The 18,927-nt window shown below is 40.4% G+C and overlaps 1 protein-coding gene across 10 annotated transcripts in view; it reads left to right on the top strand.

The window, feature by feature from the left end:
• The first annotated feature begins 205 nt into the window (after positions 1–205).
• The window catches only part of TCF12 (transcription factor 12), a 163,466-nt gene continuing 144,744 nt past the window's right edge, over positions 206–18,927 (top strand). Inside the window, exons 1-3 of one of the 10 annotated variants that reach the window (XM_051797039.1) lie at positions 206–498; positions 2,138–2,237; positions 3,022–3,094. In XM_051797039.1, the coding sequence (XP_051652999.1) occupies positions 2,163–2,237; positions 3,022–3,094 (148 nt within the window). In that variant the 5' untranslated portion in view covers positions 206–498; positions 2,138–2,162. Of the gene's footprint in view, positions 499–932; positions 1,095–1,666; positions 2,238–3,021; positions 3,095–14,844; positions 14,942–18,927 lie in introns of those variants that run through there. The other 9 variants (XM_051797040.1, XM_051797043.1, XM_051797041.1 and 6 more) reach the window with 9 other exon arrangements.

The raw sequence follows: 18,927 nt of genomic DNA, 5'->3' as shown, positions 1-18,927 counted from the left end.
TTACTTTATAATTCTCCCTTTCAGCGGGAGGGGTAGGTGACCCTCGGTAGCCGGGGTCAGAGAAGAGCAGGCCCAGCCCCAGGTGGTGGCAAGTAGGTGCCACCTGGGGGCTCTGCAGGCTCGGGAGACGGTCGTGGAACGGAGCACGGGCATCGCACCGGCACCGCACCGCTCCGTGTCGGGGAGAGCCGCCCTCGCCCTAGGCCGGGACGCTGCTGTGCCGGAGCGGCTCAGGCACGAAATAAACTTCCCAGCAGGACAGGCTGGCAGTGCCGTTTGGTGAGGGGGAGACGGAGCACAAAAGAGCGATTTGTTTGTAGCAGTGGCAGGACCCCAATGAGGGCGCGGGTTCTTCACCCGCTGGTTCCCATTTCTGCACGGAAGCCGTGGGGCTGGTTCAGCTTTAGCATCACCTGTTTCAGAGAACTGCAGAGTTTGAGTGTGTGTTCTTGCACTAACAGCCATGTTCTTGTGCTTTGAAACGTTGTGGTTTTAATGGTATGTATTTAAGAGGAAGCTGCTAATGAATGCTTAAATATTTATGTGGTCTATATGCAGTTTTATTTTGCGCAGTAAGGCTGTACATTGCTACATAAAAAAAGTATTAAGGCATATTTTAGGGGATGGGGAGTGCGATCATGTATTTTGGGGCACGTGCGTTGCCGGCAGTGCTACATGTCGAGGTTTGCTGGCGGGTACGGTCGAGTTGGGGAGCGGTGGGGAGGGGTCCGTTCCCGTGCGCTGCGTGTTATCTGCGAGCGGCCCGGGGGGGTCCCGCTTCTCCCCCGCCGCTGGGGAGTGCCGGGGCCGAGGCGGGACCCGGTGCAGGTCCCGGGTGCTCCCGCGGGTCCCCGCCCGGCCCGGCGGGAGCGGCGCGGCGCCTTAAGGGTTAAGGCGGCGGCGCGGAGGGATACGGAGCCGGAGCCGCGAACGTGGTGCTGAGGCTCTGTAAGCAAAAAAATGTCCGCCTGAGGGAACCCACAAGTTCCTTCCAGCGGGGGGGGGAGCGCTCGGCTCGTCGCCTCCCACCCAGCCCGCGGCCCGCCCGCCGCCGCCGGCCCGGCCCTGCTCACCGGAGCGCGCGGGGGCAGCGGGTGAGTGCGGGCGGCCGCCAGAAGTTGGGAAGAGAGCGGCGGGGTGGGGGGGGGTGGGAGGGGGTAGGGAAGCGGCGGCCGGGGCGCTCGCAGGGGCAGAGGCGGCGGGCGAGGGGACGGGGCCGCGGGCGGGCGGGCGCGGGGCAGCGGCGGCGGCGGCGGCGGGGAGGCCGCGGGGGCGCCGCTGAGGGACCCCGAGGGGCGGGTGGCGGGGCGGGCGTGCGGCGTGTGCGGGGCTCTCCGGGCCGCGGACCGGCGGGGCGGGAGCGGGTCCCCCGCGGGCGGCGCTCGGCGTCTCCCCCCGCGCTCATAAAGGCCCGGGCGTGCTCCGAAACTTGGCCGGGGCTGCGGGGCCCCCGCCGCTCCCCCGCCGGCACAAGGGAAGAGCGCGGGCCCCTCCCGCTCCCTCTCGCCCCCCCGCTCCCGCCGCACGCGCATTCCACACGCACCCCCCCGCCCGGCGGCGCGCGCGCCCGGTCCCGCGTGCGCGCGTGCGGCGCGCGGGGGCGGCTCCCGGCCCGCCGCGGTCCCGAGCGCCGAGCGGCGGCCGCGGCCCCCGGGGAGGGGAGGGCGGGCGGGGAGAGGGGGAGCCGGCACCGGCGGCGGGCGATAATGCCGGGGCGGAGATGGCTCTGCTGAGGCTCGTCCGGCCCCGCTCGTCAGCCCCATTGTTGCGGGGACAGTGAGTCACTTAATCTCTCGCTAATTCTCCGGACCTCGCCGGGGCCGCGGCTGTTTGTTTGCTTTCGCTTGCCTGGGGGGGACCTAATTCCTGGCGGCGGCGGCGGCCTCGCTTTGCGGCGTGGCTGTGGCACGGTAGAGGCTGGGAGAGAAGTGGAATGAAGGAGAAAAGGGAGCCTGAGGAAACTTGAGGAGAGTTGGTTAGTTCGGGGGAGCTGCCGATCCGTCGGCCCGCCCGGCCGAGCGAGGCTCCCCGGGGAGCCCCCACCCCGTCCCGGGGGCGCAGGTACCGGAGGCCCCCGTTCGCCGCGAGCCGGTTCCCGCGGGGAAGTGCTGCCTGTGCCTCTCTCCTTGTGCCCTAGAAGGTGATCGGAGCAGCGGAGGAAGATGAATTCCCAGCAGCAGAGGATGGCCGCTATAGGAACTGACAAGGAGCTGAGCGACTTGCTGGACTTCAGTGCGGTAGGATATTCTCCGAGGTCTTCTCATGACTTCTCCGTGGTCATGCGAAGTGAGGAGTAGGGGCAGCAGCGTGCAGGGCTTGGCTGGCTCTGCCTCAGCCAAGTTGGACACCTGAACTTTGATGTAATGTCTAGACTTCCAGATTTAATACGGTAATACCAGCTGGGTCAATTGGTTTAACTGGTTAAAATCAGGCTGACCCAGTGATGGCATAATCTAATAATTAACGTTTGTTAAGCTGGCGTGTGGCGCTGGTACTTTAGCTCTTTTTTTTTTTTTTTTGGTTAAACAAAAGAAAATGTATTGCCCACAAATAACAGAATTTATTCATTGATGGTTTTGGCTTAGAAAATTATAGATATTTTCTGTGTGATACTTTTAACAGATTTGCAAAAATGTTCTTGATTTATAAAACTACTGCTTCTTAAATGCTGTCTTTATCCAGTGACTTTATACTTGCAGATCAGTAAGAAACATAATTTGAGTAGCAAAATTTAAGACATATAACTATTTGAAATGGTCATATTAGTAGTAGGTATCCTTTTAATTTTTTAAGTTGTTTGTGTTCATGCAGAAGGGAGATTTTAGTGGTGTTGATAAATTGCAAGGACTACTTCACTTATTGGTTTTGTGGGTCTAAACTACATCTTGCATTCTGTTTATTTTCAAGCAGAAATTAGAAAACAGAAATGGTTTCATATTAACCTTTCTTTCAGTTTACATTAATAATTCATCACAGACTTTCAAACCCGATTAAAATGCATATTTTTTTCCTGTTTTGCAGATGTTTTCCCCACCTGTTAATAGTGGAAAAACCAGACCAACTACGCTAGGAAGCAGCCAGTTCAGTGGATCAGGTAGGATGCACCCGAGACACAAAATGTTCACCTCACTAGGTCTTGTTGTTTCAGCACAGTCTTCACGTGCTCAAAGTAATCTTTCATTTGTACATATTCTCACAAGATCCTCAGATCAGTTACAGATGTGTTGTTTTGATCTTAATAACGGATTTTGCCAACTTTAACCACAGTTTTCCTCCTGTGTCTTAGACTGTTTGTCCCAGTGCAGCGAAGTGTTGAGTCTCTGTAGCCACACTGACATGGAAGTTGTCTGATTGTTATATTAAAAATGAGTGACTGTGTTGGTTTGGTTTGAGAAAATCAAACCTACCTGCTCAACTGAAGTATTTTCTACCCCCCTGTGTGAAAGGAGAAAACACTGGAGTAAAATACCAAATAATGGAATACTCCTGACTCAAGGATATTATATTTTAAAATGTATTTTTAAAGGCATCTATTAAGGGAAATGTAAGTTTGATACAATTTTCTGGTACTGTGTAGTTATCAAAGACTTGACAAGTAGAATTCTCTGGTGTTGAAACTTTATCAGTGCCATCTGGAAAACAAGTAACAGTATTTACACCTTGCATGTGTTTTGTGGCTTCAGTGTATTTTCATGAGTCCTCCTAATAGCTGTGTCAGAGACCTTTAAGATAAGCCTGTAAGGGGAAATAAGTGCAAATTTTAAAGATACTTTGTATCATTCCCTAAAGGGTATATTATTACTTATCAAAAGAGAAACTTAAGTAAGTTTTTGATTAAGTTACTTTTATGTGGGCTCATCTTGTTTGAATACAGTGAAATGATATTTTTGTTTTTATGAAGACAACAAAGTGATGTTTGTATTTTAGATAATGAAAATAAATATTTAGAATGCCAGTAGAGAAGCAAAGTAGTGGCTTGAAATTGTGGGGTAACATCCCCTGCTTGCCTCTTACATTGTCATAGCTGTTACTTGGAGAGTCCAATTGGCACTCTGCTTTTTAGTGCCACTTCAGAATTTTTGTTTTTAAAAACATCTTAGTTGTGTAATTTTTCAAACTTTTCGGAGACTACCTGCCACATTTAATTTAATGAAATATGAAGCAAATGCTGTAATTTTACATACTTGAAGTCTTTTATGTTTTCTTCAAAATATGTGATTTGTTTTCTCTTGATCTTTGAGAGTGCATCAAGTTTTAATTATTGGCAATAGTAAGACAGGAGATCTGTATATGCTGTAGTTAATATTTTTTTTTTCAAATATAAATATTCAAGACAGTAGTTTCCCTGAAGCTTGTTTTAAAAGACATTGGGGCCCCTCACAACTTAATTGTGGGGAGCACAACCTGAGCATTTTGTACCACTTAGTTCTTGCTTTTCCTGAAGGAGTAGAATAACTTTCTGTTGAATAATAGAGCTTTCATTTTTAGTTCAGGTCCTAGGGCGCTGTTAGGTAATGTGGCATGCCCTATTTGTAGGTAATGTTTCCCTTTCTCTCCTTGTATAGTTAGAAAAAGAGGGAATGCCAGAACAGTTAGTTCTTTGAGAGAAACAGTGTTAGTGACCCCTGGAATTTCTTTACCAGTGTGGTGCATCATCCCATAAATATCAGTCTTGAGCAGCTGTCAAACAAACTACAACCTCAGCTGAGTTTCTCTTCGAAAAACAGTAGTATATATTTGTAGATTTTCATTAAAAACATTTCTAGTTGTAGAGATTTACTGGTTAGTGGGATTATATGCCCTAATTCTTGTAATGTTATGACCTAAGCCTTGACCTAGAGGGATTACTCTGCAGGAGTGAGAGGTGACAAACTTCTATATTAGTTGTGTTCTGAGTCAGTGTGAAGTGTTGTAGAAATATTATGTCAAGATCATTGAAGTACAGGCATTTTATTTCTAGTACTCTGATTTAATTGTGATCTTGCTTTAATTTCAAGTGTTTTGTAAGTTCTAGGACAAACACTGTTTAAAAACTTTTTTTCTTTTTACTGTTAGAGGTCACTTTTTAAAGAGAACCACGAAAAGAAGAGGTATTTATTCCTTTGAGCTGTCTAGCACTGAAAAGCACAGTACAGGCATATTCCTAAAAAGTACTATTTTTTTTCCTTTGGATTTTCCTACCTCTTACAGAGACTTTCTGTGATTTTGATGGCAATTACAGAAGTGAAGATTGCTTCAGTATCTTTCCCATTAAACTCAGTTGTTTTATTTTTGTGATGTCTTTACAAGCATACTAAAGGAAAGTGCCTTCCTTTTCTTAGTTGGAATAAGAATGTGTTCATTGTTTGTTATTATAGAGACCCCTTTCTCACTTAAACTTAAAATAAACATCTGAAAACACCTTCCTTGCCCCCTCCTGAAAAAAACTATCGGTGATTCCAGAGTCAGCCTAATGGCCCCCATAAGTAGGTGGAAATCAATTGTTTATCTTCTTGGTTCTTAAGGCTGTGTATTTCTGGGAAATCTGATTTAGAAGGAAGGAATGCTCGTGATATTTTTTCCTTACCACCCCAGGCCCCCCAGTTTAAAAGGACAAATTAATTGCTGTTCAAGAGTGGTTAAGTTCTGTTTGTTTTTCAGGTGTGGCTTTGTGAAGTGTTGGAAATACTAGGGTAATGTTAATAATTCTGATGTAACAAGCTCGATGTGCTATAATTCTGCACTATTTCTGCTGATTATCTTGTAAAAATATAAATGTAGTTGGATTGCATATTTAAAATAGCTAATGCAACTGATCTAGAATTTGTAAGAAATTACTGTCATGGATTAACAGATGAACATTGTGTTTTGATTAAAAGATAGCTGAAGTCTGGTGTTGGGGCAGGCTTGCTTTCTACAGGTCAATCAGTTATGAATGAAAGCTGCAGATGAAATAAGTGAACTAATCTGATATATCATAGTATGTTATGACAGTAAGTCGTGTAAGCTGCTGATAAAGTCAAATAACTTGGTCAGACTACTGGTGAAAATAAACATATTGGGAAAGTAATCTGATATATAAGTCAGTAAGTTAAGCCACAAAATATTCCTTGTCATACCTGTTGTAATTAATTCTTGTTTAAAATAGAACTTGCCATTCTTTTCTCCTCCAAAACCAACTGGTGAAGATAAAGGCATTTCTGTCTTAGAAATTGTAGTAGGAGAAGGCAAAGGTCAGATATGTGCTCTTTTGGTTTTTTTAATCAGACTTTTTTCAGTTTTTGTTCAAAATCTAAAGTTTCTGTTGCTGCTATGGTTAACAGCAACTTTTGTGATTTACAGTGAAATTTTGGGTTGTTTTGCTTTTGTCTAAGCCGCAACACACATATGCCACTACAAACTTGGGTGGTTACTGATTTTGCCTAAATGCCCTTTATTTATTACAGTAACTCCATTAACATCCAGTCACAATATACAGGTGCCTGCACAGGCAAAACCAGTGCAATTTTCCGATGGCTTTCAGTAGGTTTGATCTCAATTTCATCTTTTCTTTGTAATTGAAATTTGTTTAATCTCAGTTTTGGTACCCTAAAATAAATCGTTTCTTTCTTTCTTTTTTTGTCTTTTGCAAAGAACATCTCATATGTTAAAGAAGAGTAAATCACAGGCAATATTTTCCTGTGTAGCCAACTATTTTCTATTCAGTAGCTTCCTCAGTGTACCAATGGCATTATTTTTACATGTGGCTGTGCACCTGCATATGTGAAGTATCAATGAAAGAGATGAAGTGGATGTTTAACAGAAAAGAGTGATAAGAGTTGGAAGTAAAAGGTGCAGTTTAAGAGCAAGTTGTCAGAATATGACATTTCTCTTGCCCAAAAGATCCTTCTGAAGTTCATGAAAAGTAAGTACACACATTTGGATGTGGACAGCTTTGGGCACAAATCTTGTGTGTACCCAGACATGACTTGTACTGGACCTACATGAGAAAAACCTTCTGGATGCAGCTCTTTAGGTTATCATTTGTATGGGTTTGGTCCCCTTTTATGCAAGTTCAGGAGGCTGCCCTTTCCTCTTTTCTTTACCAATGTACTGAGTTTGTAAGGAGTGGATTGGGACAGGCTACTAATTAGTGGCTTGATGCAAAGACCATTTAAGTTGATAGCTACCATTAACCTGAGTGTCCCTGAATTAGGGCCCTGTGTCTTGAGAATGGACACAATGGCAATTCTTTAGCACATCTATTAAGTTACCAAACAGTGTTTCCAAAATTAACAAAACTTGACTTTATTACCGTTTGTCCGTCCTGTAAACTCTCATTTCCTTTTAAATTTTGCATCAGCAGTTCCTTGTAAAACAAACAAAAAGTCCCAATTAAAAAAAGAAATTGGGGGAGTTACCTCAATTAAAAAAAGAAATTGGGGGAGTTACCTCAATTAAAAAAAGAAATTGGGGGAGTTACCTCGATGGGCAATATTTGAAATACTCTGTTCATTGATCATCACGAGTGTTGAAGACTAAAGGCACTCTTAATTCTGACAGCCTTGAAGAAAATGGCAGAAACATGAGACTTTTTATGTATGCAAGTTAGTGCTCCTAACCTTTCAAAGTACATTATTTTTAATTCTTTTTGTCAGAACTGTGATTCCCAAGAAGAATCAGTTCTGTGATATCATTCTGTGTGTGTTTCTGGTGCACTCTCCTGTTGAGGTGTAGGAAAATTCCCAGTGGCTGCTCCTAATCTCTGAATTAAGGAGTTGACAAGAGATCTTGTGTAGTCACATAGTCAGGTTCTCCAATGTGTTAGGTCATGGCAGATTTTAAATAAATAAATGAAAAAGTGGAAGGCCTGTATTTCAGGAATTTCATACGTATTTCTGGTTTTATCACCCAAAATATGTTGTTATCCTGTGTGTTTTTGTTAGCTGTTCAAAAGAAGATAGGGTTATTGTGTGTTAAATGCTACAAATTAGGTCATGCAGCTGTGTGGCTTTCTTAATTATTTTCAATTTTTTAATATGTAATTTGTCCTCTATCTTCATTAACGGTGAACCTGCAGACCTGGTAACCTGATATTTCACTTTGGGTCTGAGGGGGGCTAAATTCTGTCCTCTTCTGAAGAACCTTGAAAGCCTTGTAGAAGCCTTGTGCTGGAAAGCAGAGAGGTGTCCAGAGCTCCTTCACCTTCTAGTTGTTTGTAGGGGAGACCCATGGATTGCTCTTCAAATGAGCCAACTGCAAGTGAGGTCAAGATTTCAGTCTGGATCCCTCACCTGTTGCTTTTAGAAACCTGAAGGGTGATACAGAGTTGGTAAATATGTGACTCTGCAGTTGGCAGCTCCTGTCTCACTGTTGCTGTCTCTTTTCCTCCTCCCTTTCCCTTGTTTTTGGAAAGATAAATTATCAGGCACTTAATCCATGAACAGTCTTGAAAAGCATATATTCCTCTTTAATACAGCTTCCATATTCCCATTTAAGAAAGAGAAGGATAAAAAAATGTTGGATAGAGAGAACTCATAACCCAGCCTTAAAGTGAACAGTCTCTTGCAATGTGTTTGTGGTCTTGTGGGTGTTGATGTTTCCTGTGATTAAAAAAAAAAAAAGGAGGAGAACGGAAAAGTTACTAGAACAGCTCAGTGTTCTGAATCTGGTTTGGGGAGCAGATAAGTAGATGTTCATCCATTGTTTGTTGCTGTTGACTGTGGCTTCTGACCATGTAAACTGGTCAGAAATTCTTTTGCTGTTTTCCAAATAGCTAATTTGAGAATTTTCAGTAGTGTTTGGCCTGTCTTCTGTTTAGAGATACATTTGACACCGTTAGTAAGGGAAGCTGTGGCTCTGGCTGTGTTGGTGTGCAGAAAGTGTTCTTTCAAAAAGTTAATCCTCTATTTCCAGCCATGAGTTTTCCCAGGGTAAGAGCAGGGATGTGGTCACTGTGTTACAAGCACAGCGTCCAAACCCCAATCCCTGTATAAATGTTACTGTCTCAGGGCACAGGGAAGGTCCTTGCAATGTTATTTCTGGGTGGCTCCAGCAGATCTGGGATTGCAGGAATGCCTTGTCCTTTCCTGATGTGGAGCTACCCAGGATGGGCCACCTTCCCCCAGGAGTCTCCACCCCAGCCAGTAGCTTTGTGATCTGCCACATTTTTCTCATCAGAGATGAAGAGTATCCAGAAGCTTTGGCGAGTGGTCTTAATGGCATGTGGGAAGGAATATGATGTGAAATTTTGTGTTTACCCAGAAAGCAGTGTTGATATAAATGTAAATATGAGGACTAAAGATTTGGGTAAAGTGGAGGAAGAGAAGTATAAATGAGATTTGTGTGTCCTTTAATGTCAGCTGAACTTGTACTCTCTGTCCCTATAAAACTTTTATGTCTGCAGCTTTTGCTAAGGTTTCTTGTTTCTTTTTTTTTTTTTTTAATGGTCTTTTTTTTGGTCTTTAACAAGGGAATGTCATGCTTGCCAAAGTTTCCCTTCTCCCCACTTCTTTCCAGCTGTCACACAGAGAGGATTTAACCCCTTAGTCATTTTGCTCTCAAGTTGCTATGACAGCTGTTTGTCTCAGGTAATTCTACTTTATCCATGGTTGAGCCTAGAGATACTGGTGTATGAATTTCTGTTAATGTGCTGTAGACTGTACTATAAACTTGGTAAACTGTGTTTTCCTGAGGCTGCTAAAGGGATAGTGCAATTCTTCATGGTTGAACATTGTGTGTATTTATGGAGAGAAAGATGTTTAAGGCACTAATATAATACCATATCTCTCAGTGAGATTGAAGTTTGTGGAGACTGTTTTTAAGGTGGAAAACTGTGCACAAACTGAAATACTTTGCCAGACTTGTTGAGCTGAGTTCTCTTGACTGTGGAGATGCAGTTCTTTTTGTTACTCTTGATGTTGAAGGATCATGTTTTTGAGGAAATATCACTGAGCATTTTCAGAAGCTTTGTAAAATTTCTTAAATTACACGTGGAGCCAAATGTGATCCATGGGATATAATAAATAAATCTCCATTCTTAAATTTACTTAAAACCAAATATCAGTTTGCATACTTGAAAATTCAGTTTCAATAAATTACTTCATTCAATCAAGTGTATTCTCTAAAAAGCTTTTTTTAGAGGCATTGTGTAGTTTAATGAGTTAGCACTACCCAGAAATGTATAGCAAAACTTGAGTGGTTTTGTGTTTTATCCTATGAGGAAGTCACTAAATTTAAATAGTAAATAAAGAAATAAGCAAAGCCAGTCTTTTCTTCTGCATTTTTGAAGATTGTTGTCGAATATGCATAACTAGTTTTCAATTGTGTATTCACCTTAATCACTTTCAGTTATTAAACTTTGTAGGAAAAGGGGGGGGGGAAAGTATTAGTGCAGTTCATAATTATCATTCTAAGGACAGGAAATCTATTTTTAATATTTTTTTTCTTCCTGTCTTTAGTAGTAATGGCCACTCTTCAATTTGTGCATTTTGTTTGCTTGATTTTTTTGTTTGGATTTTTTAAAGATTAATATGAAAGTTTAGAAGTCCCCAGTTCAATCGAATACCTCAACCTGAGGATTTGGAGGTCCTTGTGGACTTTTTAAATACTACCATCCATTATTTACTAGTGATTGTAGGGGCAAAGGTTTTTTTTTCTTCCCCTATTATGAGTTGAAGATGAGATAATGGTAATTTTTTTTTTAATGTCTTGAATGAATGCCTTGTTTTTTCATTTGTAAAACAGAACTCTGTTTGTAAACACAACATTCAAAAACATAAAGGACGTACTTCTTTGGTGAAGATGTTAACTGAATACCAAGAATGACCAGAAAGAGCAGCTTTTGTTATATGGATAATATCTCACTGTTTTCAGAGGATAATCAGGCTAAAATGTACCCAATCAATCTTCAGGACTTTGTTAGATTCTTGTATGCTGGAGATGTGATTTACTGCTTTTTTTAAGGAGGGGTTGGAATTGCTTTAAAATGCATAAACTTCATGTTCTTACCAGTGTAATGCAGAAAAATCTTGCTTGATCACATGAGAATAATTGTTGCTGGTGTTTTAAAGTGTGTGGAATGGGGGGTGAGAGAGAAAGAGGCTTGAGTGTGAGTGTTTGCAGCCCTGTTAGCAGGGTAATACTCTGGATGTTAGTAAAACCTTAGCATAAAACTAAGGAAGGCTAATCTTGGGCAGGGAAGTTGTACACTTCCATATTAGTACTATGGAAATGCATTTAAAAGAAAGTTTAAAAGTGTACATTTCTGGTATTACTGCAATTTATTGCTAAGAAGGAAATAAGTAGATATTTTCTTACATAGAGCTGGCAATTTTGTGTTCCTTTTTTTCTGAAGTAATTTTTTTTAATGGCAGTGGACCTGATTTCTTTCTCCTGACCTTCAACAGAGATTGTCTATATTGTTTTTTATAAACATGTGAAATATCGATGTTACACTTTTCAAGTCTAGCTTTTTTTTTTTTTAGGTAGCAGATTCTTTGGGTGTTTTTGTTCTGTGCCAGTTACAGTTGCAGAAATGGTGGTCTCTGTGTCTTGATCAGGTTATCAGTTACATGGAGTTCTAGGAAGAAGCTGAACCACTTGCTTTCACTGTTTTACTTTCCTTTGCATGAACAAAACTGTAGGAAACATTTTGTGTTTGCCTTGTCTCTGGAAGAGCTCTTTGCTGTTGCTGAGGTGGTGGTAACACAGCAAAACTTCAGTTGGGTTGGAGTTTTATGTTGTTTTATGGGTTCTGAGCCTGGACTTGTGAGAATTACATTTTAGGTGGTGTATTTTTTCCTCCTTTTTAAATATAAACATGAATAGGCAGACATAGTTGTTAGAAAAGCATACCTAGTTAAACAAACAACAAATTTGGTTATTTCTAGTTGTGTACATTTTGCAGATAAAATACAAATGAAGATCAGACTGTGAATGTGCATGTTCTGTTTGTTAAATTGAATTTAAAGCACAGCTTACCCTTAATTCAGTATAAAGAAGAATTTGGTCTGGAGTATTACTTGGTATCTGTATTTATTTTGTTTAGAGTATGTCCAAAATATGTTACTGCTTTTAGTATGTATATCATTGTCTTTGGAGATTAAATCAATTTTTAGTTCTCCTCTCTTCTTCCATGCTCAGTTTTTACAGACAAAATCTTTCATGTATTGAGTGATTGTATTTCTTCCCTAAAATAAAAGCTGAATGCACATTGGTGGTTTTTGTATTAACTGCATTTTTAACATCTATCTAAAAGTCCAAAATAAACTGGTTTTTCACTTGAATGAAGCAATAGGAAGGGAGCCAGACAGAAGACTTAGTGAAACACAAAGCTTACTGGGTGTGATTCATACCTATTGGCATATAATGGATGAGAAAAAAATATGGAGAGTCTAATTTGAAATAACATTGATTTGCAAACTTACTTTCTCTAGTTCTGTTGGAAAACATGTTTGAAGCCTAAAATATGTAGATAAATCCATGATAAAGTCATTGAATTTCACACTTGGCACGCTGCAGGGATGTCTTGTAACCAGGCATCTCTTCAGTTTTCTCTTGTGTTGGATGAGTGTTGGTAGGAAAACATACCTCCAGAAATTCTGAAGTATTTTTGGCCTTCTGTAGGAGAATGGAATTCACTGTTTGTATTTTTATTTTTGTGTTTACTTGAATGCACGATCCTATTGTCGTGGTGTTACCCCAAGAGCTATTGTGGCTACTCCATGAAATGATGAAAGCAGACAGCTTTGCTTGTAGGACAAACATTTTTCCTATCGTGATGTTTCGACCATTTTCAATGCGACACCTTATCCCGTTCCAGTTTTTTTCTGCAGCATCTTCATGAGTCATAATCCTTGCAAAAGAACACAGCTTAAAATAATCACTGATTGTTTCTTTGCAATTCTGTTCACTGCCCATTGCAAATAAATAAGAGCAGAAACTACAATATCATTTAATCCTTTACTGTTTGCTTTTGACGTGCAAAACACTCTCTTGTAATAGAGAAGTAATCCATAAGGAGGGGAGCTGCTCTTTCATCTTCCAGAATGCTAAATGAAGGCCAGGCTTTTATGAAGAGATGGTGATTTAATGAAGATGACCGAGTTTTGGAGTAATGAAAAGCTTTTGTATGTCTAAAAATGCTGTTGGTGCTTTACCAGTGCAGAGCTCAAATGGCTGTGTTGTGTAGGGTGTCTCTGCAGGGTTGGTGCTGAGATGTGAAGAGGCTGAATGGAATGGGAATGCAAACATTTTTCCCTTAGTTGGATTTTAGAAAACAAATGCACATTTCTGCCACTTTGTGTATGAATGCATGGAGTGTCTCTCATGTTTTCTCTCCTCTGTGTAATACTTTTATTTTGGTAACCTTGAAAATATCTCTGATATCATATTCCCTTGCCAGAGGACAGTAGTAAGCACACAAAAAAAAAAATGGAACACGAACTTTGTCAATGCTACTTATGACAGGAATCTCTGAATTAGATGTTTTTCTTGCAAGTACTTCTAAGATTTTGAATTTTAAAAGCTCCCGAACTAAAAAAAAACAACAACAAAACCCCCGAAACGCCAAAACAACAACAAAGCCCCCCCAAACCAAAACAACACCACAAAAAAATTCCAATCAAAAAGAAACCAATACAAAAGACCTCCCAAAAACCCCAAATCCCATTAAAAACACAAACAAACCAAAGCCCTCATATTTTTTCCTCTTTCAGTTGTTGATTTTATTAGTTTATTTGGAAGATTTTTTAACAGTGTAATTTTACTACTTGCAAAGCAAGTCAGGTAGTGCCTGACACTTCCAAAGGAAGCAGAGAGAGGTTTTAAAGGATGGGAGACCACATCTTCTCCAGACCAATCCTACAGGCCTTCATGAATCAGGGGAAGAGCCTTTTGTTTTCCCTCTTTCTAAATCACCCCTTTAAAGTGGGAAGTAATCAACTTCTGTGAAAGTTAATATATTTTGTCTTCCACCAAGATTTTAAAGAAGGTTGTGATTCTTTACAAAAAGGCTTTAATCCTCTGTTGGTGTTTGGTATGTAAGGGCTGTACAGTTCAATCAGAAGTAATCTTCAGAGTTGCTAAATGATTTTAAGGTTGTCAGAAATGTAGAGAAAGCAACCACGTTGTTATGTTTTTCATATATCTGATCATCTGGGGTGAATGAACTCAGGTAACTTAAATTTCCTTTTTATACTTTCTGATGGCTTGAATTACTGGTTGGTCCCTTTGTAGCAGTACACAAACTTTTACAAGTGTAAGAGTGACATGTATGGCAAGGATGCTTAGAACTCAACATGTTAGGTGGTTAAATTTCAAACCATCAAGGGTGTGTGTTTGTGAACACACTTCTGGGTAGAAGGAGAAGCATTCTAAGAGCTTGCTTTTTGGTTTGTAGAGCAATGTAGCAAAACCAGAGGTTTTTAGTTATGCATGTCTGTCTGTTATATTCACTAAACCCATTTTATTTTCAAGATACTTGTTGAGTAATGGCTTCAGTAATTTGCTTATTCACTATGTACTAACATTTTACTTTTCCTTTTCCCCTATCCTGTTAGGTAAATACCTGCATTTAGGAGATGGTGTGTCATGCAATTTATACTGCATGCCAATGATTATATTCCTTTTGACCTTTGAATAGTCTATATTTGTTTTATAAGGTGAGTGGTATTTTTTCTCCTAGATGCAGCTGTTTATAGGCAGGTAATCTTAGTACTCTGTGGACTATCATAAAAAACCCCCTATTTTGTACCTTTATTTCTGCAAGTGCTAAGTGGCACCTGTGTGACAATGCACTTGTGCTGCAGTGAGGAATCAGCCCGAGTTTGGCCATCTCTCCTGGCTGTGTCATAGGTTGTCTCCGAATTGGATCCTGGAGAACATGCTGTTGCCATAGCAATGGAAGTCCTTTTGAAGGCAGGATTCTTGGCAGAGCTGTTGCATCTCCTGAAGTGCTGGTGCATTGATCTGCAAGTACCTTGTCAGTATTAGCACAGAGCCGGAGCAAAAAGGGCGGGAAGCAGAGATTTCCTTGAAATACAGTATTTTCTTTTTTTGGTCAGTTGAACACCCTGTTCATAAAGCTGCAGCTTTTTAAAATCTTACTCTGTGAACTTTTTTTTTTATGTTTGATGTACTTGGCTTGAATGCACATATAGGTTGTGTGGTTGTAACAGCTAACTAATGTTTATTGCAAAAGTATCACTTTTCTGAGTTTCCCAAAGTACTCATCCCTTTTAGTACCTGGAAAAAGGATTTTGAGAGATTTCCTTCATGATTTTTGGTTAGTGCAAAGAAGTTGTGAAAAGATGCTGCTTCATTCATTATCCTTTTCTACTTCATGTTTTCCTTTCTTCGAAGTAAAATGGTTGCCTTGCCATCATATTATTTATATTGCTCAACCCTAAATGTGACACTAATGGGGGAGAATCAGTTGTGGGGACGTAAAGTTCTGTATTTATTGGGAAAATATCCCTTACATAGGATCCCCTTTTCAGCAAACTCAGCTAGATCTTTGTGTATAAATACGTTCTGTAACCATAGTTACCAAAGGCTAATTGTTATCAAATTAAGAAAAGGCTATGAGTTTCTTGTGTCCCATCAGATAATATAGTTTTGGGGTTTTTTTTGTAAGTGAGGTTTTTCTTCCTCAGGTTGAAGTGTGGGAAATCAGAGACAACTTCTAGAGCACAGATTCTCCAGACAGCAGTAATGTCCATTTCTACATGTGCCATGAGGACAGACTTGATTCATTCTTTGCTTATTTAAAAAGATCAAGCAATTTTGAAGCTGAAGAATACAAAGAAAAAGTGAAGACTTTTCTGAGTCAGGAGACAATGTGATTAACACTGTGCAACATTCTTTCATGTGGACTGGGATTTCCATGTTTAAGTGTTCTTTTTTTACTGAAAGAACCTCTAGATGAAAAAAATTCTGAGGTTATCCATGTAGCTTGTTCTATCCTTTGCAGCTTTTTATGTAACATAGTCTTTAGCTTTATCACTTCCTCTGAAATAGGAGATACAAATGAGAATTAAGCAAACATTTCATTCTTCTTTTTTCTCCTTCCAAGTGAAATTAAGGACGAATGAAATAATTAATACTTTATTTGTACTTGAAAAGAACTTCCTGCCTGCTGGAGCAGATGTGTGCATGTGCCATACCAGTGATCTTGAGCTTGGGTTTTGTTTTTCAGTCCCTGCCTGCCCTTACCCCCTTCCCAGAGCAGGGAGGCAGCACAGCTTCAGGTTGCCTTGGCCTTGGGCAGCGTTACTGAGCTGCTGCTCTGAGCAGTTCAGACAGGACCTGTTCCCACAGGACCTGTTCCTCACAGCTGCTCCATGGGCTGGCCTAACCTGGGCTGTGAGTGGCCTTGGCACAGTGACCAGATCCTGCACCAAGGAGAGGGCAGCACTGATTGCAAGGAGAGGGTGAACCAAGGCAATCACACCCTGCAAGGTGTCTGCTGTTGTTGTTTTCCCCTTTGAAGCAAATTTAATGCTGCATCAGCAGATGTGTGTCCTGGAGCTCTCCAGCTCTCCTTGGGCATGAACACAGCAGTAATAACCCAAGTATCCTCAAACTGTTGTGCCAGTTGGGCACATTTGAGGAAAAAAGGCCTTTCCCAGTTGCAGCAAATTTATGTGTCCTGTTAGCCTTTGAGTCAGTACCAGTTGGGTAGGCCCTGCTTTTGGGGTTGTGGCAGTGGGGTCACTGACATACACTGGGATAAGCTCACTGTGTTCTGAATATGTAAGTGTGTGTTAATACTGGCCTGATTTCATCAGGCTTAGTAAAGGTAGCATTTTAAATGAGTTTAGTAGGAGAAGTTAGGTATTTATCTTTTTTAAATTCTGATTCTGAAGTAATTTTATACTTGCATGACTAATTCTTCAATAAAAGGTGCAGCTCATGTAATTCATGTGACAAGTTTATGTATTGAGATTAAGTACTTTTCAATATTCTCTGGTTTTCTCATCTGTTGTACTGGATCTGTGAAATTACAGAGACATGGAATAGTGAATTATGAACAAAATACTAAATTCTCAAAATGTGATTTTAAAAAAAATCTGAATTACTTTACCGAATTAATATCTAAAAATTCACTAGGAATAGCAAAGTCTTAGGAAATACTATTACTTACTTGCTACCGAAATTAATATCTAAAAATTCACTAGGAATAGCAAAGTCTTAGGAAATACTATTACTTACTTGCTACCGAAATTAATATCTAAAAATTCACTAGGAATAGCAAAGTCCTAGGAAATACTATTACTTGCTTGCTACTCAGTGCTGTTGTTTTTGTAAATAAGTTAAAGCAGGCATTATCTCCATCAAAAACTTTTGCCAAGGTTGTATTATTGCATAGTGAAGAGAAGATATTCTTGAGTTTTGAGGGACATAGGAGAGGCAAAATTTCTGTTCCTATCTTGCTGCACAGTTGAGGAAGTGCCTTTCTCTTTTCTCTTTTCTGGTTCCCTCAGCTGTAAAATGAGGGCCAATGTTCACACTGTAAAAGAGACAAGAAGTGTTTTTGAACTTCCTCAGTTGGTGGAAATGGAAGTTTTGGAATGGGTTAATAGGAATAACCTCATATGACCTAAGCAGAGTTAAATCAGCTCGCACATATTTTCAGTGTCAATACCACTCCCTGTTTTGTGTATAGTTTTGATGTTTCTGCTTGTTTAATTCATTCTTCTGCTTACGTTGTTCGAGTTATGGGGTTTTTCTTTTTCAATTTGGGTCTTGCTGCATCTGCTATACAGCCTTTTAAATGTAAACTCTGTTATTTAAAAATGTGGAAATGCAAATTTCATTCTGGGGCTCATAGCAGCATGCTAGAAACTGTTTGAGCACACCTTCACAGATTACATATGCTTCTCATTTCTGTAAATTTAATTTGAATCTTGTCCAAATAAGAAAACACAGATAAATACATTTGCCTAAATTTCTTCAAGGAAGAAAATTTCTAGTCTAAAAAGGTTTCCTGATACATAAACAGAAAACAACCCTGTCTATAACTATCCTTTGTATTGAATGGATTAAATTCACTGTGACAGCTGGATATATGTACCAGTGTCTAGCCTATGGCCATGATCTAATAATCATGGATATGGTAACAAGTCGTCTAAAAAGATTCAGTAATCAAGTGGGTTTTTTGACAAAACCTACTGTGACTGAAACAAGAGCTGAGGCTGTGTTAAATGTGACTGCATTTGCTACTGTGCCTGTGTTCTGAGTACTTACAAAATACCCTTTGGGATGTTGGAGACAGAACCTCCACTTTAACAGCAGTGGAAAAGCTAATTGTGCTACAACAGTGTGGGTTTTAAAGTTATGAAACAAATTTGATTTAACCTAATGCTCATGAAGAAGTTAGTTTCAAAACATTAATTTCTCCTTCCCCTGAAGTGCTTTTTAACTTGTTTGTTTCTTCTGTCATAAACCCAGTTGTTTAGCATTAAATGAAGCCTTTTGTGAAACAGATGATTCTTAGAATTCTGAGATGGAAGTTTAAGAAATCCTGATGAGTAAATATGTGTCAAAGGGGAAGACTTCAAGCACTACAGATATTTTGAAAACAAATCCTTTACATATAAGCAGTGTGCTTTGGTCTCTGTTGGTTTGATTAGTGAAACCTGCATTGTAGGTAAATCTCCTTTAAGAGAACAGCAGGGCCTTAGCCCTCAAGCAACCCTTTGAAATGCCAAATTCAACAAGTGCATTTTGCCAAACTAGCTTGTTATGACTCTTGTTTTATATTTGGTTCTAGGGGCTTTTTTTTTGGAGGGGGAGAAGCTTCTTTACATTCTAGAAACCAGGTTGGGATAAAAACAAGTGTTACAAACATTGTAGCTTTGTTCTCTCTTCTTTTACTTTAAATGGAATTTCTGATGTAGCCAGTTGGAACAATGTTTTAGAAAACACTGAAAGGGGGGGAATGTGAACCAACTGTTGACCCCAATT

The sequence above is a fragment of the Manacus candei genome, unplaced genomic scaffold (assembly GCF_025592945.1).
Source record: "Manacus candei isolate 608988 ecotype Guabito, Panama unplaced genomic scaffold, ASM2559294v1 h1tg000046l, whole genome shotgun sequence".
Classification (NCBI taxonomy): Eukaryota; Metazoa; Chordata; class Aves; order Passeriformes; family Pipridae; genus Manacus; species Manacus candei.
The sequence above is the reverse complement of the archived record's forward strand: the minus strand, read 5'-3'. Positions and strand labels throughout refer to the sequence as shown.